The 22,207-nt window shown below is 38.3% G+C and overlaps 2 protein-coding genes across 2 annotated transcripts in view; both read right to left on the reverse strand.

Annotated features, from left to right (window-relative positions):
* The window catches only part of LOC109117722 (protocadherin alpha-13), a 78,349-nt gene that overhangs the window by 37,896 nt on the left and 18,246 nt on the right, over window positions 1-22,207 (reverse strand).
* Window positions 1,662-4,701, reverse strand: Pcdhac1 (protocadherin alpha subfamily C, 1). The gene is given in 10 exon segments (XM_010613921.2): window positions 1,662-1,877; window positions 1,879-2,056; window positions 2,059-2,092; window positions 2,095-2,585; window positions 2,588-3,053; window positions 3,055-3,324; window positions 3,327-3,793; window positions 3,796-3,833; window positions 3,835-3,942; window positions 3,944-4,701. Coding segments are annotated over 10 exon segments (2,478 nt in total). The 5' UTR covers window positions 4,198-4,701; the 3' UTR covers window positions 1,662-1,705.

Consider the following 22,207-nt stretch of genomic DNA (forward strand, 5'->3'; position numbering starts at 1 on the left):
GAGCTTGGACTGGAGGTTCCATTTGACCCAGCCATCCCTCTGTTGGGTATCTTTCCAAGAGAACTAAAAGAATCATATCACAGAGAAGTATGTGCACCCATGTTTATAGCGGCACAGTTTGTAATAGCTAAATCTTGGAAACAACCTATTTGCCCATCCGTTGGAAACTGGATAAAGAAGATGTGGTTTTTCTATAAAATGGAATATTACTCAGCCATAAAGAGCGAGAGAATAGATTCATTCATAGGAAAATGGATACATATTGAAGATATACTCCTAAGTGAAATAAATAAGTCCCACATGTGTAAATACCAAATAGTTTCCCTGGTGTGAATATTCTGCAACAATGCATAAGATTCTAATAAGATTACTGACATTTAGAAATGGGAGGAAAGGAGCTAAAGGTGTAGGGAAGGTGTGATACGTAGGGGAAGAACAAAAAGGGAAAAGAAAAAAATGTGAGAGAATGAAAAGATGAAAATAAAGTGTTTGTAGATGGGGAGGGGAGGAGGGGGTGAAGGGAGGGCAGAGGTAAGGGGAAAAAAATGAGAATCAAGACTTGCCATGTAAAGGTACATGATCCCAACAATGAATGTAACTGTACTGTATCCCTAAATGTACCAATAAACTCAATAAAAAAAAAGAATATTTGGCTTCTAAAATAAAAAGTAAATTAAATCCAGGCCAGGGATTTAGCTCAGCGGTTCAGTGGCCTGCCTTGCAAGTGCAAGGACCCAAGTTCAATCCCCAGTACAAAGAAAAAAAAAAAAAGTAAATTAAATCCAAGTTGAGTGGATTTGAATAGTAAGTGCATCCTTGAACACACAAATGTTTCTGACATAAAATTGTTCATTGTTTTTTAAAATATATATTGCTAAAACATAAAATAAAAAGTTGTCAAGTTCTATACCCAATAGTATTATCTTCTATCAGTATGAATAAATGTCAAGACATGTCTATAATTTCTATGTACTTACAAACGCTGCTGTAGAACCATTAGCCATGTTTTGCAGTGGCTTTCTCAAAGAAGACTATAGTGTCTGAATGATACTAATGAAAAACACAGGTCAGAGAATATACCACATTTCATTAAATGGTGCATCATTCAAGATCCCAATCAAATACCATCTCTCTCAAAGCCTTTTTTTAATTCCCTCTTCCCTACCCAGCTGTCCTTTCACTTTTTCTCTCTCTATTCTTTCAATACCCACTGCAATTTATTTTTACATCTCTTGTGGTTATCATCATCTTTTCATAAGTTATTATAATTGTTTGAATGAATGCCTTCTTTTCTATAATATTTTGCTCATAGAATAAAAAGACTCATATATTTTTCATTCTTCATTTTAAGTATCAGAATATTTTACTGATATGTGTTACTCATGAAACATTTTGGTACTTTATTATCTTTAATGTTAGACCTTTATGTTACATACCTTCTGGGGAGGTACTGGGAATAGAACTCAGGTCCTTGAGCTTTCGAGGCAGGTGGTGGAACCACTGAGCTAAATCCAGAGTCCATACCATTTATTTTTAATAGGTTTTAATGTTTTTCTTTGCTTTTCAAAAATAAGCTACAAGCTCTTTTGAGGCCTATTACAATCTTCTAATACGTTTATTCTCCCAGAATTCTTGACACAAAATATGCTAAAAGGAAGTGTTCAATTGATTAAAGGTTACCAAAGGCTCATCTAATAAACATTTTTCAGAACATAATAATAGCCATCTCCATTCTCCTAAAGGAATCAGATCCCATGAATTTGCTTACCATGGCATTGACCTTTGCATGGTCTCCTTTCCTATTCTGAATCTGAATACAGGAGATTGGCAAACTCAGTCCTACATCAGTGGCCAGATTTCTTAGGACAGCACCAACACAACAGCAAACTGTTATTATCAGAGCCAAGTCGCAGAGCAGCTCTCTAGAAATATGTCTGAGAAAGTGTCTCAACTGTAGTGACATCTATTTTGGCTGATTTCATGCAAGGATTAGAAGCTACCTGCCTTCCATGCCACAGATCCTCTGGAGTGTGACAGCAGCTCTGAAAGCAAGAATTGGGCTTTGGCTCAACTTGGTACACATGAAGAAAAGTCTAAGCACCCCAGCAACAAAAAAGAAATGCAGGCCAGGGCGATTACTAAGTACAAGTTCTGAGCAGTAAGCTGCCCTCCTGGTTCCCAAATAACTTCAAAGTCTGGAAGGACCTGTGGTGTAAAATTACTCAATAGCACACCGAGAATAGAGGAGGCAAGCGGTGGGTCTCCATGGTCCCAAACCACTATCATCACCCTCTGTTTAACTGCATCAGTAGGAAGAACCAAGTGTGCTCTATGGAGCTCTCCCATATTGGCCAAAATTCTGAAAAGGCTAGAGTCAGAAGCCTGAGAGATGTCGTAGGAGAGCCAGGCATTGGAACCACTGTCTGCATCCTCTGCTACCACTGCTGTGAACAAGTGTCCAGTTCTGGCAGAGTGGGGCTCAATTTCCACAGAGATTGAGCCATTTCTGGGCAAGGGAAACAAGATAACTGGAGCACTGCTGTTCCTGTCGATTACAAACAAGTTCACAGTCACTGTTGTACTTTAGAAGGAATGCCACCATCCCATCCTTCCACTTGGAAACTAAATCCCCTGAATTGCTCAAAGTCAAAGGAAGCTTTGGCAGTGATAGCACCACTGGATGGTTCCACTACCACCAAGCTAGTGGCTAGCATCCCTTCAGAGATAATGTCCAACAGCTCATAAAAGACAAGGCTATTCTTCCTCAAGTCCAGGTCCTGGGCAGACACCTGGCCTGGTGAGACCCCAGGGCCATTTTTTTCAGCCACAAAAAGTTCCTGTTGCAGTTAAGGAAATTTTGGTGCATTGTCATTTACATCAGCAACTGACGCAGTGAGGGTCCTTTGGGTGCTGAGTTGAGGTGAGCCACCATCTGAGGTGAAAACCAGGACCTGGTATTCATTCATCTGCTCCTGGTCCAGGGGCCCATCAGTCAGCAAGCTATAGTAGTTGTCAAAAGAAGCCTTCAGCTGAAAAGGACCTCAGCTAGACAATACTACAAATGACTCTACCATTGGAACCATGGACCTCATCCTTTACACTAAGTAGAGCAATCACTGTGCCAGGGGCAGCGTCCTCAGGTACTGGGCTGGAAAGAGTCATTAAATACACTTCGGGGGCATGATCATTCGTGTCAGTCACTTCCACCAACAGTTTGGCAGTGCTCACTAGACCAAAGGCACCTTTGGCCCTCGCCTCCATGTATGCCTCCAACAGCACTTCAGGGGCACCGAAGAAAGCAGCTACCAGCACCTCTCCACTCTTTTGGGGTGCCTGCGAAAGATGTGTCTCAGCTCTGCTCTCCTGCGATTGCTTAAGGAGTACCAGACTTCTCCATTGGAGCCTTCATCTGGATCCAAGGCCTGAACTTGGAAAAACACAGTCCCATTGGGAACAGTCTCTGGAACCGTGGTGCAGAACACGGAGCGCTCAAACACTGGTGCGTTGCCATCGGTGTCCACCACGATGGTGGTGACTTGTGCGTGTCCGGAGAGCGCAGGCAACTCACTCTCCAGAGCTGTGAGCACCGGCAGATGAGTGGCGCGCTGCTCTCGATCTAGCGCTGTCTCCATCACTGACTCCAACACTGACTCCGGATATTCGCTGTCCTCGACCCGTGACCCCATGTCTAGGCGAAAGTGCTGGGTAGGGCTTAGGCTATAGCTCAGCATCCCGTTGCTTCCCTCGCCTGCATCTTGGGCATTCTGAAGAGTACAGCGGGCTCCAAGTGTCAGAACTCAGGGATGAGCAGCTGCACGTCGCTGGCAGGGAAGAGGTGAGTTGTCACTCGTGTCCAGGACGTGGACACGTATCTTGCGCAGCTCCAATGGGTCTTCGAATATTAGCTCATAGGTCAAGACTCAGGCAGCTTTGGTCCCGCAGTTGCTTGCGGTCCCCCGGCTCTCGGACCGCCAAGCTACCGCTGCTTAGGTCCACTTCGAAGTAGGACTCACTGTAGCCGGAAAGGAAGCGAAAGTTTCGCAAGGAGAGAGCAGCCGCTGGCCGGTTCAAGTCCACGGTGACAATGGCTACCGCTTCGCCCCGCTCAGTCTCCTCGGACACCAAGTGCGCCAGCTGTACCGCGGCAGGGCCGCGGGAGACCCAAAGACACAGAACTGCCACCCTCCAGCTCACCATCCTCCCTTTCGGGGTCCATGCTCCGCCAGCGATGACCTGGAACCATGCTCCGGACTCCCGGAGAACACGAGCCGCTGGGAAGAGCGAGCTCTGCGGGCTGTGCGACCGCGGAATGCTGAGTTTGTCTCCCAGATGTGGGAACCTCTGGGGGCAGGAGGGTCAGGAGCGGGGCGTGCGAGAGGCTTGGCCACCTCGGAGCGGAGGGGCAGCGCCGCCTAGGGGTGCAGAGCCGAGGTTAAAAAAAGGCCCGGCTGGAAAGCGCCGTCTGCAGTCTGGGCTGCGGGAACTTCGCCCCCAGACTGGGCGAGGACCAGGAAGACGCTCGCGCCCGAGAAACTAATGCGCCTCTCGCTAAACCACGTTTCCTGGGATCGCCCGAGTCTCAGGCTCCACCACCCTTTATGAAGACTGCTGGGAATGGGGCTAAGCCGACTGGGCCCCTCCCGCTAGCTGTTAGCCAAGGGTTGCGTCGAGTCCCACGGGATTGTACACGCTGACCCCTGCATTGCCCGGCTGGCTGGCCGAACTCCGCGCAGAACCGCAGGGCGGAGACTACGAAGGCGGATCTTTGAACGTGACCGACCACGCCTTATATGCACACCCCCAACTAAGCGCGTTCCCTGCTGCTTTAAGGGGCACGGGGGAGGTGGGGTCTACCCGCTTCAAAGTTCCTGCAGACTCTGGCTTTTTGAGGCAGAAGAACCAGCGAACTCAAGGCTTATGATTCGGCGCTCCTCTTTTCTGTGGGGCCGTAGTTTCTTCTTCACCCAAGGGGCAGTACTGGGAGTGTTCAGCAAGCAGCTCTAGACTCTCTGGGTCGAAGAGATCATAAACCAGTCATTTCTGAGAACCAGAAACTCAAAGAGGGCAACTTATCTCCAAAGAGCAAGTGCCAAGATATGCAGGGAAAACAAACTATTTTTCCTGTAAATTCATTCCTGCAAATACTTAGCAAAAAAAAAAAAAAAAAATGTAACCAGCAAGGTAAATGTTCATACTCTCTCCAAATTCGTTTTTAATCCTGTCTTAAGCACTGAAATTATGATAGATTCGTTTTATGAGAAAAATCTCTGCACCACAATAAACACCTCCAAATTCCTCCTAATACCCTGCACAGAGTCGCTTTGCAAGAGATGTGCTGAAAAGACTGGTTTAATTAAACACTAAATTCTGCTCTCAAATCTTTCCTTTAATTCAGTTCAAAGCCCTTTTATTTAAACTAGGTGATACATGTAGGTTAATTATACATGTCTCTCAACTTTTCTGTATGCTTGAAATATTTACTGTATTTATCTGGTCCTGGGGATTGAACCCAGGGCTTCATACTGAGCTACATTCCTAGCCTTTTTTTATTTTCTCATTTGAGACAATCTCACAAAGTTGTCCAGCTGGCCTCAAATTTAATACCTTGCCTCAGCTCCCAAATAGTTGGGATTACAGGCAGGTGCCACTGCACCCAGCATGTCTGAATCTTTCTATAGTATTTTTGAATTGCTGAAAAAAATAGTGGAGAGTAGAACAGCCCCAACGTTCTCCAAAGTGGAACTGGCAAACCCAGTGTTCAGTGAAAAGCAGTTACTCCCCCTGAGTTTCACAAACCTATTATTTCTTCCAAGGAACTGGAAAGCCAGGATGCAACACAAGGTAATGTAAATAGTAAATAGGGTCTAACTAGTTTGCTTTAGTGATTAAGGAACCAAGTCTGGAGCAAAATCCTAGCAGGAAACATGTACCATTAGGTAGTTACAAAAGTACACATCTTTAGGAGATTTTACTAGGATATGAAGTTGCTCATAAAAAGTGAATTTGTTCCTCGCTAAATTTCAAAACCAAAATGAATTATTTGCTTCAATGCCAGAGATTGGGATCTGCACTTCTTTGTTTTAATTTAATACTGCTAGCCAAGCTATCTGCTTTGGGATGAAAGGTTGTTTTTTCCACTTTTCCATTCGCAGCATATGAAATACACCTGGCAAGATGTACAAACTTTTGGAAGGCATCTTAATCTAAGACGTGCAGTCAAGCCTCTAATTGTGTACCAGGTTTAGTAAAGCTGAGCGGTTTCTAGGAGGGCAGTATATGTGAGCATAGCTTACAGAGTGAGGAAAAGAGAAAACTCAAACAGAGAATCAGCATGGAAAATCTTCGCAAAAACTCCCCTCTTCACAAACCTGTCGATTTGGGGCTTTCCTTTTTCCCATTTCTCCATTTCAACTGCCATTGGTGTCTGTTTTCAAAAGGTTTCATTTATGTCAAGAATAAATGGGATCTATTTTATCTTATGCCTCCCTAACTCTAGGTATAACACTACATTCTTATTCAAATAAATTTGTATTTGCACAAAATTAATATTTAAAAGAAAAGATATCCCAACATGAAGAAGGCTAAAGATTTTTTTCTTTTGATAAAATGACCACGTAAATATTAAAATCCTGAATTAACAAAATTTCTCTTCATCAGAGCTTATCATTAGTAAACAGTTCAGTTTGTCATTTTATGGAATTTTCCACAATTTCTCCTAATTCAGGAGATTTCCAAACTTTTGCTTACACACAAGTATAACTTTAAGTGGAAAGTATGCAAAAAACATAATTCTAACTTCTGCTTGGGATCTATTGCCAAGCTACTCTCATAAAGTCCTTTCATTAAACTTATCCTCCAGTTGTAAATTCAAAATTTCTAGCCATATTGCATACACCTTTATTAAAAATCTTGAAGCCAAATAGGAAAATAGTAAATCTGATAACCAACAAAGAGCCTGTCAGCAAAAGAATAGTGTAGTTTAAACAAGATTTTCTTCATGGCTAAGATTATACCATGGGGGTATATTAAGTACTATGAAAATTAAATTAACAGGGTATTAACATCACATCAAGCAACTTTTAATCCTGTAAAATAGCTTAACTATGTGCCCAGATCAAGTCTAACAGAGTGAGAGTTCCTCAGGGGATAGCGATGCTTATCATTAGATTTTTGTCTCTCAAGCATCGAGCATCCTGTTTTGTCACTTTTTTCTTAAACCCTTTATCAATAATAAATTACTACAGAATATCTTTGTCAAATTTCTACCAACAAGGAACTAGTTTTTCTCCATGACATACCTTCTAAAGCATCTTGAACCTTTCTTCATAAATCTACACTTTAATTCTATGCTGTATTTACTTATTGCTTTTTATAATCATGTGCCAATTTCTCAAAAACTACCTTTCTACAAAAATCTTTGTTCTATTCTATCTTTAAGTATGACCCTCAGAACTTAAAGACATACTCCAGTGTAGTAAATCAGCTCCAAAAGGAGACCTATATCTTCCACTCTAAATATTATGCATGTAGGAATAGGGTCCAAAATTGAGTCTGACACTCAGAGAGAAAAAAACAAAGTCCCACTTCCTACTGCTGGTCTTGATCTGCCACTGACTGAAAATAACTTATATTTACACCAGTAGAAGTTGAGTTCTGAAGTTTATCTCAATTTTTCAGGAATTATGCCTTTGTACTTTACCTTTTCCATTTTTGTTTATTGGTCTCTTTGAGGACGTTTATTAGAAATATATTGGATCCCTTTTTCTATTTTAGTGTGTGTGTGTGTGTGTGTGTGTGTGTGTGTGTTTTAAAGCTGTACTTTTCTAATTCCATTAAATTCTTTACTATTTCAAAAATTTTTTTCTCAACCTTCTCAATTATTTGTTCTTGTTCTTGAGTATATACTAGGTAGAGCCTATTTATGTTCTTATTGCTTTCAGTGTGGCCTTAGTTTCTGAGATAATTTTATATTCTCTTCCATTTATTTCATGAATTGTGCCAGCTCACATTTCATAACCTTTTGTGGCCCTCTCATTTTATCCTTGAAACTTTGGAATGCTGTTTTAAATTTTTGGTTTTCTGAGACTATTTAAAATTAAATTTGGGGAAAAGAATGGGAGAAAATATTTGCAAACCATACATTTATTTGATAGGTTAATATCCAACTTGATAGAAAGAAAACAAATTTTAAAATGGACAAAGGGATGGTGGGAAAATTAATTGATTGTATCAACTTGATACTAAATTGGATCAGCATAGTTCTGGGTGTGGAAAACCCTCCCTAGAGAGGACTGTCTCCATAATGGTGTAAAAGAGAAACAAAGAAAGGCTCACTTCTGTTTCTTTGGAATAGCTTCAGTCTTCACCTTCACCTAGAACATTTTCTCCTGTCTTCCAGCATGGACCCTTCTGCTTTCCATCACAGGAGCCTCCAGCCTCCTCATACAGACTCCACAGGACAGTACAGTGCACTCCAGAACTGTGACTGGATCTTTTAAGTCTTCAGCACACAGACAAACCTTCTGCACTCTTCCACATCTGACTCTGTGGGTGGCCATTATAAGCCAATTTGGTAAATTTTTATATATTTGCATGTCTTGCTTTAAATTTGTTTCTTCAGTAAGCACTGACTGATACAGATGGGGATATAGCTTGGGGCAGAGCAACACCCTGTGTTAGATCCTCAGCACCATAATAAAGCAAAAAGAGAGAGAGGAGGAGGGCAGAAGAGGGGAATAGGTGGGAAGGAGGGAGTAAAAGAGGGTAAAAAAATAAAAAGGGTAAAAGATCTTCTCAAAAGAAGACATACAAATGGTCAACGGGACTATGAAAAATGCTCAAAATCACTGATCATCAGAAAACTACAAATTAAAGCCTCAACAATATATCATCTCACATCAATTACAATGGTTATTGTAGAAAAGATGAAGGATAAAAAGTATTAGTGGAGCTGTGGAAAAATGGGAACCCTTGCACACATTAGTAGGAATGAAAATCAGTACAGCCATTATAGAAACTAGTATGAAGTTTCCTCTCATAGTTAAATTAGAACCCCCACATGATCCAGCAAACCCACTACTGGGTATAGATCCAAAGGAAATAATATCAGTACATTAAAGAAACATCTGCTTTTCCACATTCACTGCAGAATTTTTCAAAACAGCTTAGACAGTAGAATCAATATACTTCACAATATATATGACTGATATATATATATAATTTTATTTGTTATATTTTAAATATATATTAAGATATATTTATATTATTAAGTTACATTTAAAATATAACAAAGCTTTGTGACTCAACTAGAAACCTCTAGTCAGTTTCATTTATTTGGTAGTAAAAGTCATCAGGTATGTATTGTCATCTGTAATTTGTCTTAAGCATTTTTTTCTTGCAGTAGTAGTAGAGATTTCTGTTGGCTTTTTTGACTATTGCAGGCAAAAGATATAAGTAGATGGGCCACTGCATTGGGTCAAGGTAAACTTTCCATATTTCTCTATTTCTACTATTCAATAGAGTGGTTTGCATATACTATAGCTTTTATGAACTCTCAACTGCTAAGAACTGACAGATGTAGGATAATTTCTCATGTTTTCTTTTCTTTCACCTTGCCATACCCTTCTGTCTAATCTTAAACTAATGGTGCATCGGCTTACTATCGCATTCAGTTCTTTCCTGCTTTCTCATTGGATTATAAATTCTCTGTTCACCATCATATATACATCTTTTTAGTCTAAAACAAGGATTCACTGATTTTGCAACTTAGTGTAAATCACTACTTTAGGAAACCCCAATTCTCTAGTCCTTCTCAAGATTTCCAGTGGCAGATATTCTCTCTTACCATTCTCACATCTTGGTCCAATCTTCATGGCAGTTGCTAAATTATCTTCATACATATTATTGTTGCTCTTTGAGTGTTTTATTGAATTCAACCACAGCTTTGGTTTTGTTTTTTTTCTTCTGTCCTTTCTGTTGTTTTTGGTTTCATGAAGAAGAGAATATTTATGTATACTATACAATTTTATTTATCCATAGTTAATCTCACTTTAGTTATTGTAGTTAAATGGGAAACTTAAGCTTTTTTATATTTATTTTATAAACTAATCATTTTATTGAAGTCTTTTTGGTACTATTATCTTTTCTTTGGTTCTCTGGAATTTTATGAGTATGATAATATTACATAGAAATTTTATCATCTAGCAATATACAGTATTTTGTTCTCTTTCTAACATTTGTGTATTTTTCCTTGCTCTTATGTTGTCTAGAACATTCATGTCACTATTGAGTAATAGCTAAAAGAAGTATCTTGTTAGGCTCATGAATTATATGAAAATAATTTAGTGTTAAATGTTTAAAATAAATATGGCCAGTGTTTTGTGGTAACTATCAAATATTTACCAAATTTCTTTTAATTACCTATCTTTATTAATTACCTATCTTAATGATCATCTGTTGATATTTTATTTATCACTTTTGAATGTGAGATTTGAAACAATATGAGATTTGTGTAGAGCCTCTTTTGGAAAACATTTAAAGCACTGTCAGATATTTCTTTCATGTTAAGCATTATCTAATAGACTGATGCTAGGTAGAGTACCTATAAACCTTCATTTTCTGTCATACCTGAATAAAATTTTCATCTGCACCTCAGAAGAATATCTGAATGTGAATTATTACCAAATATATAGGAACATGAAACTTAAATGTAAGCAAATATGTAATTGAACCAGATAGGCTTGCTCTCAATACAATAATATTCAGCAAAATTTGAATATTTTTCTTTAATTGATATGCTCAAGATATTTTTGTGCATTAAAAATTCTTAAAGTACAAGCCAGGGATTTAGCTCAGTGGTTCTGCTGCCTGCCTTGCAAGTGCAAGGACCCAAGTTCGATCCCAGGTACAAAAAAAAAAAAAATCTTAAACTACAATTGCAGTGTTAATTTGCTCTTCTGATTCAATAAAGATTAAACACTGTCCTGTGTAGCTTGGAGAGTTATTGGCAGCCAGACAAATGTATAACCTAACAATTTAAGATGGGGAGGAGAAGTGAGAAGAGGAGAAAAGAGAAGAGGGGAGGGGAGGAGAGGGGAGAAGATGACAGGAGAAGACACTTTAAACCCTAAACGGCTACTTCCAGGTTTGTTGTAGGCAGAGTACAGTAAGTAGAACATAAAGAAAGCTTTAAGTACAGAGATATATTTTTAATGTGAGAGGATTTTGTATGTCACAGTTTTTGCCCCACCAGAAAGAAACACAGAAATGGCAAAAGCAGAAGTCTCAAGAATGTCCAAAAAGAAAGGTTTGTGAAGGATGTAATTTATAGAAAGGAATGTATGTGTTTAGTTATTTTAAGCTTTGCTCTTGTTTGATTGTACCCAAACTATTCCTTCTAAAAGGTCCTTGTTGTTCAACGAATAGTAGTGGGCTGTGACCCTGACTCTCATCAGTCACTCCTTCCCAGATCTCAATGCTCCTCTCCAGTTTAACTGACGTTTTCAGACAAAGGCTATAACTCTTATTTCTGAGAAAAACACTAAACATGAACTTTTCTGCATGACTAGCAGAGACACCTAGACTGGTCAATGACAAGAAGTAGGACAAATCTGCCTCCTTGAATGGTTCTAACTTGGTTTGTGACACTCCTTATTGCTGACCTCATGGTATGTTACACATATTTTTATTTCTCAAATGTACAGGTGTTCAGAGTTACAAAACAGAAAAAATTTTTATCATACTGATAACTTTTAAACTAAAATTATTTATGATTGTAAACTTTTAAACTCAAATATCAGACTTTCCCTTCCTTATTTTCCAGCTATTTGTACTAAGATGTACATGCCCATACAACATTAATTAGCCAGCCAAAAGATACAAATACTTTTTCAAGGTTTATGCTTATGTGATTGTCATGTGTATGTTATACATATGTTACAACACTTAGAGGTGTTCAAACACTGTACAGTCAAGGCACTACCATATAAACTACCTGTATGGACAGATACATTCTTTTTAGATGACATTATTACAAAATAACAAATTTAGATACAAATCTCTTCATATCATTTAAAATAACGATGTCACTATAATTGTTATGCTACTATGTTATGTTGCTTTTGATCTCAAATTTTCTCTATAAAACTTTATAATTGTTATCTGTTAACATTTTACAGGGATTTAATTTCTAAGACAACCATGACTGATAAAAAATAACAGTCTTGATCAAGTCCTCAATATTGTCGCTGATTTGGCCTATATCATGGGGACTCTTCAAGTGACTAAAACTGCCCTTATTCCTACTAAGAATAATGAGACCCTCTTCCATATGTTTAGACATCTACAAAAATCTGTCAGGCAGCACACCTCACCTTTTTATATTACTCACATACGTTCACACTCTAATCTCCTCAGCCCCTTAGTAGAGGGCAACACTCATGCTGATATTCTTGTTATATTTTCTATCTCTTTAGATGAGGCTCTTGCTTCTCATCATTTTTTAAGTCAAGGAGCTACAGCATGCATTAATTCTTGTAATCATGCACATGACAGGCCCCCAAAATTACTCACATCTGCTCTGATTGCCAAAAACAAGTAAAGTCTGCTCCTCATACACCTGTTACTCCCCATGAAAAAATTAATGAATTTGGTAAATGGATGTGACTCACTATAAATCTTTTGGCAAACTTAAATGTATTCATGTTTCTGTAGATATCTACTATGGTTACATATATGCCTCCTTAAGAGCAGGTAAAACTATAAAACATAATAAATGCCATTTACTCTTATGCTTCTCTGTCATGGGCTTACCCTCAGAAACCAAGACTGATATTGGCTCCGCCTATGTATCACTTTGACCATCTTCCAACTTTGGCATATTAAACATGTCATACGTATACCTCATAAACCCATAGTCCAAGCAATACTAGAACAAGTTAAGGGCTCCTAAAGATTCACTTATTAAAAAAGAACAGAGGGAATATGATGGAGAAACTCCCTCCACAAGAACAAGCATCTAGTGCACTATTTTAAAAATTGTGATTCAGAAGTTTTCACAGCAGTAGAAAAACACTTTATACCCACAAAGGACAAATCAAAGCCATGGTTCTTTACCAACAGACCTTATCCATCCCACAATGGCTGGACCCTATTCCTCACTTGGGGAAGGTTATATGCATCTGTTTTGTCACCCACAGGCCCTCGTTGGGTTCATGCAAAAGCTGTGCATCCCTACTATGTGGCAACAAGTGAGATGCTGCAAAGCATGAGAATTCCCTTCACTTCTGAAAAATCTGTTTCTTGTAATGATCATGCAAGGTTAAAAAGGCTCCTTACCTTTCTGAGTTTTCTGGCATATATATGACAGATAACTGGCATGCTTTATTGGGCTCATTTTCTTACATCACCTATCTTTGACATAGATATATGGGTACATCCAAAACCACAACTTTTCTCTAACAACTTCTCATATACAGACATAGCTTAACTGCCACCTCCCAGCCCCTTCAGGAACTGTAGGAGGGACTGTGACCACTCTGGTCGTTTAAGTGATTGGCACCTGTTACCCAACACATGTTATTTCCTGGCAGAAGAATTTCCATTATGAATATTCACCAATACCAATTATATTCCTTTCCAGCCCCAATGGTATACAAATAATTTCTAATATCTCTCAATTAAATATTATTCATATATTATGGTACTCAAACAATGAACAGAAGCTTGGATCCCAACCAATCTCATAAGAAAATAGGTAGGAAATTTGGCCCTTGAACAAATCACCTTGGTGCCTGAACATATACAAAGGCATTTCCAAGTCACAGTGATTGCAACTTTTAATGCAGCTACTATCTTAACTGCTGCAGTGATCACTTCAAATCACTTTATCAAACTGCTCAGATTATGAATGCCTATTTCCAAAATGTTACCTCAGAATTACTGACTCAAACTAATATTGATAAAGAAATTCTAAAAAGACCTGACATCCTTGAGGCAGCTGTCAGCTGGCTCTATGAACAGCAATAGGCCCTTTATACATGTTGTAGGCTTACTTGTGACACTGGGTATCACCCAATGTGTGTTACTCCTATTCCTGTCATTCACTGTGAATCTTTGAAGGAGATCTAACACCTTCTCCACAGTACCTTTCATACAAATAAGGACAGAGATATTACTAATCTCTAAGGCCAATTTCAAGCCCAACTTAATAAACTTCAAATGAAAGCCTGGAACAATACTTTAGATCCTCTCAATGATATTGCCTACTGGCTCTACCCTAAAAATGGGTCCTCTACCATCAACTTTCACATTTAGGTTTTTATAGCTATTGCAATAATCTTTTTTCTGCCCTTTCTTGCAGCCGCAAAGTAGGTGAGTACCACAAGTCCTAGGCATCAACTAAGTTCATTGACTGGATACTGATGATTTGTGGAGTGTGGACAAAGTTTGACACAGATAGAGGACCAAAGTGGAGTAATGTAGCTAGAGGGAGTAATGTGGCATGTTCAACCAGGGTGATATAGAAAGAACAGATGTAAGCAATCACAAAGATTATTGAAAAGTGAAGGAGGCACAGATTAAGAAGATACCTTAAAAAATTAGTGGAATATATCTTCCACCTGCAATGGAGTTGAAAGTATCAGATCATAAGATAGAAGGCAAAAGCCTCTGGCTGGCCATGTCCACAGGAGCAAAACTGAAACCAAGCAAAGCACTGCCTACATAAGGAAAGAGGCAGACTCAGAAGTCATTCTGGACAACACACACACACCCCTACAAATCAAAATTTCTCCATTTGTAAGCATGAGGGAAAACCACACCAGTCAAATGACTGTGGTATAAATAGGACTGAGAGAACTCATTACTTTTGTGGTTTTGTATGCACATCATTGCGGATTTTTTCTATCCTATTACATTTTCTCCTTTCACCTAGTATATAAATGTGTTTATTTATGGCAAAAGGAGAATAATAATACTTTATTTTAAGTGGTGTCTTCCACAAACACATTAACCACCAAAAAGTGCATATAAATAATTTAAACTTTCTATCCACATATAAATTGACTTTTGCCTTCTCATGGCTTCCCTCAGTCTCTATTGATATTACCCTCCCTCTTCGTTCCTTTTCCAATTCCCACAAATATCATTTCAAACTTTGTCTCCACCAAGCCTCCACTCAAGATATAAAAAGTCCTATCCCTTTTCTTTCTTTCATCTGCTGTTACATCATTTTTCCTTTTCTTATTTCTGAACTATTCTCTTTCTTTTTTCTCCCTTTCCTTCCATCATTCTCTAAACAGCTTACATACCTTCAGTGCTATATCAAAATCTTCCTGGATAATTGAAAAACAGATGAAAATTTTGAAACAAGTGTTAACTTGTATGATTGATATATGGTTGATATATATCTGTAAGTGTTAATAAAACTGGTAGTAATTTTCTATTTGCAACACATGACTGGGACAAATCCTATTATGTTCCTAGTACGTTGAAGAGGGATATAAATACAAAACATAATAAAAAGCAAGATTACATCACATGGAAACATTCACTAACTAAACAGATTTCCACAGATTTCTACCCTAACTGATCTTCAAACCTCAGCAAAACCAACAAAAACATGAGAAAACAAAGCAACAAGATATATCAAAGAACTCTTAACTTCCCAAAAACTAATCTCACAGCACTGATGTGGAAGAAATAAAAATCCAAATGTTTAAAATGTTTGAAGAGATCAAAGAAGAAACAAATATACAAATCCATGAAATGTTCAGTGAGATCAAAGAATATATAAATAGAGAAGGGACTTGATTTGTAAAATGGTCAACAAGCTTAAAGAAGACACAAACAAAAGGTCACTGAATTTGAAAAGATGATAAAAGACATAAATTACCATTTTAGTAACACATTCAAGATCACGAAAAGAAGTCATGCAGAAATCCAGTATACAAAAATTCTATTGAAAAAATGGGAAGAAGTCTACAGCCATATCGCCCTGAACATTCCTGATCTTGTCTAAAAGGATGGGAAGCAGAAATGACCAATATGACAAGAAAATTTCAAAAATAGAAGACAAAGTTGAGGTAGTAGACCATATATTCAAAAATATCTAAAAATAAGAAGACACCATGGAAGCCAGGCATGGTGGTGCACACCTGTAATTCCTACACTTGGGAGGCTGAGGCAGGAGGATTGCAACAAGTTCAGGACCAGCCTGGGCTACATAGTGAGTTCCAGGGCAGTCTAAACTACATAGTGAGACCCAGTCTTAAAAGGATGAGGAGATGACAACAACAACGATGACACCATAGAAACTGAATCCAACAAGTATTACATGACTCAAAAACAACTTAAGGATTATAGGAGTTTTTGAAAAGATTAGAAAAATTACAAAAGGGATCAAAATGTATTCACCAAGATCATACTGTAGCAGAAAAGTTTTCCAAGTCTAGTGAAAAAAATCAACTTTCAGGTAAATGAGATATATAAAATGCCAAATAGACATGATCAGAAAAGAATTTCTCCATGATGCAACATACTTGGAATCCCACAAATTCAGCACAAAGAGAAAATACTAAAAGTTATTAGAAAAAAATCAATTTATAATGGGAAGCCTATCAGATTTCTTAACACAAACCTGAAAGGCCAGGAAAGTTTGAGGTAAGGTTTCTCAAGCCTGAAAATAAAATCATTTTCAACAGATTACAATTCCTTAAAACGGTTCAAAAGTGATGGCTATGTATTTTCCATAACATTTAAAGAAGGTAGAAACATGCAATAGACTCAAAGCCCACCAGCTAGCTACACCTGGAAGATGTTTTTGATAAATAGTCATTTCCTAAGGGTTCTAAATACTGGCAATAAAGCAACTTGCTATAAGCGAGTTATAAACATTAACTCAGGAATTGAACTTTTTTAAAAAATAGAAAATGAGAAAGAACTTAAACAAGATGAAATCCCCACAGAATTTAAGCTCATGAAAGGCAAACCCAAGGGGGCAATGAAGTGGAACAATCAAAAAGCCACCCACCTGGACTCTCTGAAGTAGTAACAGCCAAAGTAATAAAGCAGATGAATGAGTTTTTTTTAATCAAGAAAAATGGAGCTCAGTAATTTGATGCAAGCCATGAATGCCCATGGGGAGGGGAGGAGGGGGTGAAGGGAGGGCAGGGACAAGGGGAAAAATGAGAACCAAGACCTGTCATGTAAAGGTACAAGATCCCAATAATGAATGTAACTGTACTGTATACCTAAAATGTACCAATAAACTCAATTAGAAAAAGAAAAATAACATGACACAGATAAGACAATACACATCACTTATACCCATCAATGTTAATGGTCTCAATTCACCAATCAAAAAAAAAAAAACAAGACTGGCAAAATGGATCAAGAAGCAAGATCCAACAATATACTGCATAAAAGAAACACATTTAATTGAAATACAAATTTGCAGACTGAAAATTCAAGGGATAGAAAACAATATTATTCCATGTGACAGGAAACCAGAGAAAAGCAGGGGTAGCTATTCTATTTTCAAAGAGGATTTCAAGCCAAGACTGATTAAGAGAGAAAAAGAGGTCATTACATCCTAGTAAAGGGAATAATCCAAGAGGAAGAAATAAAAATTCCAGTACACAAATAACAGAAAGAGAAATTAGAGAAACAACCTCTTTCACAATAGCATTACAAAAAGTTAAATCCCTAAGAATCAATCTAACAAATGAAGTGAAACACCTTTACGTTGAAAACTACAGTACTCTGAAAAAGGAGTTTGAAGAAGATATCAGAAAATGGAAAGATATCCCTTATTCTTGGATAGGAAAAGCCAATAGAGTGGAAAATGGCCATACTTCCAAAATTTTTATATGTATCCAATGCAATCCCAACAGAATATCTCATAGAATTAGAAAAATAATCCTAAAATTCAGAAGAAAACTACAATAGCAAATGCATTTCTGGGTTACAAAGGAAAGCAGGGGGTATCACAATTCCTAACCTGAAATTACACCTCAGAGCTACTGTGATAAAAACAGCATGGTACTTGCAAAAGAACAGACCTGAGGATCAATGAAACAGACTAGAGGATCCAGAAACAAAGGTACAATAAGGAAAACAACATGATAATGGCACAAGAACACACACGTTGACCAATGGAATAAAATACACAAACAGCCCTAAGCACCTTAATCCCCCTGATGTTTGAAAAAAGGATAAATAACCTATGCTGGAGAAAAGTCTCTTTAACAGATTGTGCTGGGATAACTTGGTATCTTCATACAGAACAAGAAATTTAGATCCATATCTCTTAGACTTACTAAAGTCCAATCAAAATGAACCAATTACCTAAATATAAAAACAAAAAAACTGAATCTGCTGGAAGAAAAGAAATGGTAAAACTCTTGAAGACATAGGCATAGGCAAGAATGTCCTGAATGGAACCACAATTGCACAATATACAACAGGAAGAATCAACAAATGAGATTATGTTACATAAAGAGCTTCCAGACTGTAAAGAAAACAACAGAGTCAAGAGACAACCTACAGAATGGGAAAAAATTGCTAGCTACACTTCAGAGGACTAATATCTAGAATACAAACATAAAGGATTCAAAAAATTAAAGCCCCCCCAAAATGAAATACCCAATAAAAATGGGCAATCAAAATGAAAAGACACTTCTCAGAAGAAGTTCACAGATCCAGCCAGCAACACCCCCCAACCCCAGCTGCTTGGGCATAGAGGCCCAAGCCAAAGGCCTGCCCAGAAAAGAGCTGCACAGGCATACGAGCAACATCCTGAGACCCACCCCACTATCATCATTAAGTTCACACAGAAGCTAGCAAGAAGCCTGATACTGTCAGTAAGTGCATGCCGATTGGGCAAACAGCAGTAGGGACCAGAGCAGTGCACCTGCAGGAAGATCCAGCCAGGGTTCCACCCCAGCCCAAGCCACTTGGATACACAGGCCCAAGCCAAAGACCTGTCCAGAAAAGAGTTGAACAGGTGCCCACCCCAATATCATCAGTTAGGGCACACAGAAGCTACCCAGAAGCCTGCTCAGACACCAGAGACTGGGGTGCACAGTCCCCAGCCAAAGGTACTCCCAGACAACAGCTAGGTAGGGGGGCAGGCCCTAGCCAGAGGCATTCCTAGATACAATCAAATGCAGCACAGTGCCCAGCCAGAAGCCTGCCTAGACAACAGATCAACTCAGGAATCCAGAAGGCCACCATTCTGAACCTAGGAATTGGTATACTGGTGAGCAGCAGAGAAAAGGCTCCTCTGTGGCTTGCTGAGAATTGAAGACCACTGGATGAGCAAAAAGTGACCTCAACAAAGGCACAGCAGGCTGCATCTGTTGAAATAAGAAGACATAAACAAGTCTCAAAAATCAGACTTCCAGACCACCTAAGGCAACCCCAAAGGGCAACAAGATGGAACAATCTGATACTCAACCACCTGGACTCCCTGAACTGGCAACAAAAGAGGATCTGGAAAAAATGAAATCAGAAATAATTTCTCAGGCAACAATGGAGATTGTGCCCATAGTGCAAGACATGATTAAAAACTCTTCAGAAGACAGATTTTTAAAAACGAGTAGAGGAGCTGAGGAACATGATAGAATCCCAACATAGGAAACAAATGAAATACATAAAACAGATACAAACAGATTTCCTGGAGATTTAAAAACTCCATTGAAAGTTTGCACAGCAGAATAAACCAATATAAGGACAGAATTTCAGATGTAGAAGATAGGATTGCAATTAGTGACCAGGAAAAGAAAAACTTCTTAAAAATAGTAAGAGACAATGAGAGAGCAATCCAGAGCAGATAGACGATGCAAAGAAGAATAATATAAAACTGATTGGAGTAAATGAAGAAACAGTAGAGAGTGCAGATGACATTAAAAAAAACTGCTCACAGAAGTAATGGCAGAAAACTTCCCTAGTAGGGAAAAAGAATTGACATACAGATAAGTGAGGCATATAGGACTCCAACTAGCCATGACCAAAAAAATTACATATAGGCATATAATAGTTAAGGTTCTAGAAACCCAACAGAAGAACAAAATTCTACAAGTAGTTAAAGAACAGAAACAAAGGACATACAAAGGAAAGCCCATCAGAATCACAGCAGACTTCTGAATACAAGAACTCAAGGCAAGAAGAGCTTAGAGTGATGTATTTCAAGCCCTAAATGAAAACAACCTGCAAACCAGATTGATGTACCCTGTAAAAATATAATTCAAAATTGATGCAGAAGTAAAATACTTGCATGACAAAGAGCACCTTAGGAACTTCATAAATACCAAACCAGCACTCCAAAAATTTTTAAAACAATATCCTAGGAAAAGACAATGATGATCACAACTCCAGGAAGCCCAGCAGAATGAACCCATCAGGTGGGACAAGAAATTAAATGCAAAGGGGGAGAATCCAACAAAAAGAAAAAGTCATGACAAGGATAAGTCAGTATTTATCAGTTATAACCATCAATGTTAATGGTCTCAATTCACCAATCAAAATAAGCAGACTAGCAGAATGGGTCAAGAAGCAAGATCCAACAATATGCTGCATACAAAAACCACACTTGATTTAAAAAGAAACTCATAGACTGAAAGTTAAAGGGTAGAAAACAATACTCCAGCAGACAGGAACCTCCCCCACCCCCACCAAAAAAAGCAGGAGTGGCTATCCTCTTTGCAGATCAAGTGGATTTTAAAACACTGATTAAGAGAGACAAAGAAGAACACTATATCACTGTAAAGGGAACAATCCAAAAGGAAGAGATAACAATGATAAATACATATGCACCAAACATTAGTGCACCCAACTATATAAAACAAATACTAATGAACATGAAAAATAACATAAGCACTAATACAATAGTAGTGGGGGACCTCAATACACCACTGTTACAAACAGATCAACGAGACAAAAAATAAATGAAATACCAGAATTCAGTCAAACTCTTGAACAAATGAAATTAAGAGATGTTTATAGGGTGCTCCACCCCACAAAATCAGAATACACGTTCATTTCAGCTGCACATGGATCTTTCCCTGAAACAGACTACATACTTATTCATAGAACATGTTTACATAAGTGCAAAGGAATTGAAGTTATCCCCTGTATACTATCAGACCATAGTGCAATGAAATTGAAGATCAGTAGCAAAAGAAACTGCATGATTTTCATAAACACATTGAAATTGAACAACACACTTCAGAATAACCAGTAGGTCACAGAGGAAATTAAAGAAGAAATCAGACAGTTCCTTCAATTAAATCACAATGAAAGTACAACATATCAGAATCTATGGGACACAAGGAAAGCAGTCATATGAGGGAAATTCATAGTAGTGAATATTCATATTAAGAAAACAGAGTGAGCTCAATTACACAACCTAATGCTAAACCTCGAGATTCTAGAAAAAGAAGAGCAAGACAAAGATTATACAGGGAGGAAATTATAAAGATGAGGGCAGAAATTAATTCAATGGAGACTAAAAGAACAATACAGGGCTCGGTGTGGTGGCACATGCCTGTAATCCCAGCACTTGGGAGGCTGAGGCAGGAGTATCACTGTGAGTTCAAGACCAGCCTGGGCTACATAGTGAGTTCCAGGTCAGTCTCAACTAAATAGTGAGACCCTGTCTCAAAAAACCAAAAAAGAGAACAATACAAAAAAAATCAGTGAAGGTAAGAGTTGGTTCTTCGAAAGAATAAACAAAATTGACAAATCCTTAGCCCAACTTATCAAACAAAAGGAAAGAAAAGGCCCAAATCCATGCAATTAGGAATGAAAAGGGGGAAATTATGACAGACCCAGCAGAAATCCAGAGGATCACCAATACCTACTTCGAGAACCTATAAATCAATAAGATGGAAAATACAGAAGAAATGGACAGATTCCTAGATACATATGAATTACCAAAGTTGAACGAAGATGACCTAAAAATTCTAAAAGACACAATATCAACCAATGAAATTGAAAACATAATTAAAAACTTACCAACAAAGAAAAGTCCGGGTCCTGATGGCTTCACTGTTGAATTCTACAAGACATTTAGAGAGAAACTACTGCCACAACTGTTTAAACACGTCAATGAAATTTAAAGGGAATACTCCCAAATTCATTCTTGGAAGCAGAGCAGAGAAAGACCCAACCAAAAAAGAGAACTGTAGTCCAATCTCACTAATGAACA

This window comes from Fukomys damarensis, unplaced genomic scaffold, assembly GCF_012274545.1.
Source record: "Fukomys damarensis isolate Sample0158 unplaced genomic scaffold, DMR_v1.0_HiC HiC_scaffold_3, whole genome shotgun sequence".
NCBI classification, from domain to species: domain Eukaryota; kingdom Metazoa; phylum Chordata; class Mammalia; order Rodentia; family Bathyergidae; genus Fukomys; species Fukomys damarensis.